General features: G+C 32.9%; 1 protein-coding gene across 1 annotated transcript in view; it reads right to left on the bottom strand.

The window, feature by feature from the left end:
• Window positions 1-1923: 1923 nt before the first annotated feature.
• LOC108968932 (A-kinase anchor protein 1, mitochondrial) overlaps window positions 1924-5904 on the bottom strand; it is a gene marked incomplete in the record, with an annotated part of 4953 nt that continues 972 nt past the window's right edge. Inside the window, 4 exon segments of the mRNA XM_018933296.1 lie at window positions 1924-3353; window positions 3541-3674; window positions 3921-4311; window positions 4390-5602. Coding sequence (XP_018788841.1) covers window positions 3285-3353; window positions 3541-3674; window positions 3921-4311; window positions 4390-5602 — 1807 coding nt within the window.

Raw genomic sequence — 5904 nt, 5'->3', positions numbered from 1 at the left:
TCATCTAACACCCTTTTCCTTTTGGTCCGAATCCGTCGAAACAGCACGTTTCCTGGGCCTCCCGTAGATGACGTCGACGACAACATAGATAACCCTTACCATCCTAACGGGGATTGAGAAACCGTTAAAACAAATACATCCCAACGGTGACTAGGTACCCGATATAGCGACCACAACGAACCAATCCTTACTTTTTTGCCAAGGAATCTATTGTATATGTATACCAAGTTTGTGATATCTCACTTTTCACTCAAATTACAGCTTGCACGGACGGACGGACGGACAATAAAAACTCGAAACCATTCTAAAGCAGTCGTTTTGATTTATTTATTTATTTATTTATTTACTAAGCCATACGCCAATCGGCTTTATACATCGAATAGTTAGTAAAAATATACAAAATGATATAGAGATAAGAATTTGGAAAGTGATATATATACACAATCGGTTGAATGTAAGTAAGGAGTTAGTGGTAGATAAACAGTAAATTTTTGGTTTGCGAGATGAAAGCTTGATATGTCCCTCCATAAAAATCAATGTCTGCGTGTAATGAGTTTACAAGATTAGCAATCCTATTATTTGGTCCGTGGTATACGTAGTTTCGATGAGTCTTTGTTGTTTTTAACGGTCTGTTATGCCTGAGCGGGAGGCTAGTAGGAGCAAGCTCAAAACTGCTGAGTGCTTCTGAGGAGTCAATCAGACCGTTGACTATTTTGTAGAAAAATACCGCATCAGAGACTTCCGACGCGAGGTTAAGCTGTTGAGTCTGAAACGGGAGCGGTTATCCTCAGTGGAGAGCCCCTGCATCCTTAACGATTGATGGAACAACAATGTCTTGCAGAATTTGTTTTGAATTCTCTCAACTCGGTTGATGAGTGCATCAGTATATGGAGACCAGATTACACAGACATACTCTAGTATTGGCAGTACAAGTGAACGGTATAGTGTGAGAGAGTTCGGATTGTTGAAATCCCTTCCTGTTCTAATGATGAGTCCAAGCACTTTAAAAGATTGCACAGTTATTTTGTCAATATGCTTTGCAAATGTGAGTTTGTTGTCTATAATAATTCCTAGATTCTTGATTTCTGTTAATTCCTGTAGATACTCGTTGTTGAGTTTGTAGTTGGTGACAATGTTGTTATGAGAGCGTGAGAAGGATACGACAGCGCACTTTTTCGCATTGAGATCGAGATTATTTTTAAGGCACCAGGTTGTTAGACAGTCGATATCTTGTTGTAGTTGTGTGACATCGGAATCGTTAGAAATAATTCTGAAGATTTTCAAATCATCGGCAGATAGCAGACATTCAGACTGTATATTGTTTATAATGTCATTGATAAAAATATTAAAGAGTAGTGGTCCTAAATGCGATTCCTGAGGAACTCCAGATTTGACCTCATATTCTCTAGACAGATGTCCGTCAACCCTGACTTGTAGGAACTTGTCAGTTAAATATGAGTTAAGCCAATCCAGTGCGATGCTATTGACGCCATATTTATTGAGTTTTGAGACGAGTATCATATGGTCAACACGGTCAAAAGCTTTACCAAAATCGGTGTAGATTGAATGTACTTTTGTCCATCATTCAGTGCGTTGAGTATATAGTTGACATACAAGTAAAGATTTGACACAGTTGATCTGCCACCAACTGCCAACTGAAAACTGAGCTATTGAATAGCTAAGCAAAATAAGTGAAATATTGTAAGAGATTCAGAAAATATTTCTAGGCCCTCTACAAAAAGTATAGCCCTGTGCCAAAAATAAGGGAAATCATAGCTATCCGCACATGTTAAACCCAAATCTTCCTTACTTAGTTTAATATGTAATAGCAATAGCAAAAAATAGTAAGTATTTGAGAAAAAAGTTATATTTAAAAAGTAAGTTAAAATGTTTTAATGTGTCCAATATTAATTAAAAGAAGAGTTTTATGATTTAATAACGTTATATTTATTATTTATTTCTGAGTCAACTGATATCTACTGCCTATTTAATTACTCTTTTTGAGTTTTGATAACATTTAGCACTTGAGTTGTAGGCCTCACAATCCATGGTAGATACAAATATTAGCAATTTTCGATAAATAAAATATAGATGAAGAAATGTATGGTTGTCTGCGTAGCTATCGGTGTAATTTGCTTAAGTGCAGAAGAACTATGGCCAAAGCTTTATATTATGTTATCTTCAGAATATTAAATCTCCATTGTTTTATTATAAGTGTACTCCAATTCAGCATTATAACGTTTCTTTAAATCACTTTATGAATAAATATAAATCTAACAATTTTTATTTAAAACTAACTAAGCTGAATCAAACAATAATTAACACTAAGGCTAATGGGCTTTCATTCTGGTAAAAAACATGCCATTTGGGCATTACTGAGGTGCAAAATAAATACGACATTTTAGAAGAATAACTGAACAATTACTTATACATTACAGTTTAGCGTACTACTTATATTTACTTAAATGGTCTAAATTATTACTTAAGAAAATATTATTTTACCTTGTTACATATTCAATTATAAATTTCAGTTATAATATACAGGAGACATTTTGATGCAATTTCATTCTGGATAGAATGCAACATACTCAAATAAGTAAATAAATCGATAAAAAGGCAGTCAATATTTGAAGTCACAAATGCTGTAAAAGAAAATACCGGTTAAAATTATATTTAATGTTTCAACAGTTTACTTTTTTCCAATTATTTTCATTTACATCAAAATGCCTTTCAGAAAATTATAGCAAAAGTAGCTGCTTTTTTAGTTCTCTCTATGTTTGGTAAAAAAATATACGTACATAAGTTTATGTTTAAAACATGTTTTTATGCATCAATAAGAGACCTAAAACTGTATTATTTATAACATAAATAATATTTTAATATGCATATATATATATATATATGTACAAGAGTTTATTTCAAACTTTTTGTCCGGCAGATTTAATACGAGCCTTCTATTGCTTGCTATATTCCTAGATATATGTATATATCGCCACAATTTTCGCTTTTTAATTTTTATGTCTTCCATATTTACAACAGGTTTATTCACTTGAAACAAATGACTATTGTCATGACGCATGATGCTTCAACGACGCCTTCTTCACAACTCCTATAAGTGATTTAATTTATAATCTATGCGCATAATAACTTACCTAATGAAATACATTTACTATTTCTAAATTTTAAATAGCGATGTTTTGTTCTTTTAAATATTTAAAAATAATTATATGATAATTGTGGCTTTTCTATTAACAGTTTTTACAAAAACTTTCTACTCCTTTGAATCAGTCTCGCAACTCAACCCATTTAGCTAGATTTCTTGCTTCAAGTTCCCTGTTTATGAAAATAATATTCTGAAATGAAGCAAATATAATTTATATATTAATAATATAAAATATATTAATATGAAAGAAACTTATATTTTATATACAATATTATTGTTGGAATCGTCGTTTTGATTTACATTTATCAGAACACAAATTAATTTCAAATTAGCTTAATTTCTTTTAAAAATAATGGACAAAATGACAATATACTTACACCAGGACCCAAGTAAGCATATAAGTAAATTTCCGGTATATTATGGCTATTGTATCCCGCTACCTGTGCTTGTAAAACAATTCCTCTAGTTAGCTGACACAATACATCTACAGCTTCCGATGACCACATGGAGTCTAGACAAATAATTGTGTGATATAAATTCAGCATTAAAAGAAAGTGTACAACACATGTTTATTACATTTTTTTTAAAACCTTTAAACCTATAAATTGTTTTATTATATCACTTAGGAAAACTTAAATAAATCAAGCAATGTAGTATGTAGAAAACAAGTGTTGTACACTTTCTTTTTACTCTGACTGTACACTATTTAAGATCATATTAACATAAAAATATATATGCTTTTAACTTATGTACATACCTATCGGTTCCACGTTAGACAAAACACATTCTGTGGCTTGGAATGGTACAGACATAAAGTCTGATCTAATTTGCCTTAATTCATTGAAATGTACATTCATATAGCCTCCAAAGTCTAAAAATTTAACTACACAACGCTGCTTATCCTCAGCGTCTTGTTCGACTATTTGTACCCTATACCAAATTCCTTTTACTGGGAGTACACAAACTGCATTGATTTCGATACCAGGCAACAACGGTGCTTCACTCAAAGTGTAGCTGTCATACAAACACTTTTGAAGAACAGTCAGAGAAGGATGTGAGGGATGTAAAGGATGTTGCACGAACATGTGTGCGCCATTCACTACAGCAGTAACAATTACATCGTTATTAATGTTTTCGATCAGTTTAAGCTATAGGAATTATAGGAGATAATCGTCAGTTGCTGATAATACAAGCATATAAAACATATTTCATAATTACACACTTGCCTGTAAATTAAGTAAACTGTCTGCAGACAAAGGAACTACAGTTTGAGGAGATGCAGATTGTATTTTATTCATAGTAAAATTAGGAAAACGTTTTGTAGGGAGGCGTTGTCTTATCATTGCCAAAGCAGCTTCTATTTCACTCTCAGAACCCTCGATAATGCAAATGCAAACCAATTTTCCAGCATAATTTGTTTTGCGTATTAGTACATTCGCCGAAGTTTTGACTTTGATCTGGTTTATAAAAAAATGTTTTCTGCCATAAAGGTGTCCTATAAAACTATTTGGCAGAAAGAATTCGTATGTAGATTTGGCACGATTTGCTTCGGATCGGGGTAAACTTGAACCTTTTCCTGAATCGCCAGATTGAACGCTGCATAAACTCAATGATGGACTGGCAGCATCTACGTTACGTTTCCCATTTTCCGTAATATCAACATCTTGACAAGAGATGTTCATTGCGCTCTCTTTGTTAAAATTTTCTTCCAGAATTGGACTCTGTTCAGTAGTTTCGAGTGCGATATTGGTGGACGATTGAATTGGATGTCCTTGCTGATTTCTTGCATCACTATTATTTTTTACATTTTCTATAAGATCTAAATTATTATTTTCTTCACATTCTTTGGTATACTTATTTTCAAGGAAAGAATTTTCAGGTGAGATTTTTGGTGTACGGGTAGCTTTTATTACAACAGGTGCATCGCTTTTACAATTCACATTACGGGAATAAAAGGCAATACGATTATTCACCGAATCTGGCAAATCAACTGGTGAGGATAAGTTTTCAAAGTCTTCATCGATGGAGCGAAGTACGTTATTTTCAGCGCTTTGTATTTTGTTTTTAAGAACCTCTGAATCGACTACCAGTTGTTGTTTAATAGGCGAACCTCTGCAATTCTGAACAATTTTGATTGGAGCTGATTTACCAAAAAGTCTGACGGTTGGACTCTCTTCACCTTCATTTTTATTATTTATATTTACTGAATCACTTGGTAATGGATGTGACTTGTTTTGCATAAAACTTCCATTTATTTGGTGTTTTGATTCTTTTGAGTTATGTGCATTTAAGTTTTCTGGTTCTTTTTCAGTTGTATCTCCATTTGAACGATTTTTATTGCGACGTCGATACCAATAAACACCGAGAATGAATACTACTCCCGGCAATGACAAATATAGTATGGGACGACCGGATACCATTTTCGTTGAATATTGAAAACTATTAGAAAGAAGAGAATTTTAATTCATTAAAAATGGGGTGGTAACATTTTTCTCTACACACACGAAAAATAAAAAATATTTATACATATATGTATGTGACCTGGTCTACGAAAAGGGAGCTAACGTGCGAAAACTAGTTTATGACTTTTTGGATTCTATCACGTGAAAAAGCATCTCATCTTCCATCCGAATTAACTAAGATTTTTTGACACCTAAGCCCCCTTTCCGTATACCAGGTCACATATATTCCTAATGGAACCCCTATCATACCATTGTAGTTTTGCTTAAAGAAATTTTATT

Source organism: Bactrocera latifrons, unplaced genomic scaffold (assembly GCF_001853355.1).
Source record: "Bactrocera latifrons isolate USDA-ARS-PBARC rearing strain unplaced genomic scaffold, ASM185335v1 scaffold_233, whole genome shotgun sequence".
Taxonomy (NCBI): Eukaryota; Metazoa; Arthropoda; class Insecta; order Diptera; family Tephritidae; genus Bactrocera; species Bactrocera latifrons.
Note: the sequence above shows the minus strand (reverse complement) of the source record. Positions and strands in the feature narration are given on the sequence as shown.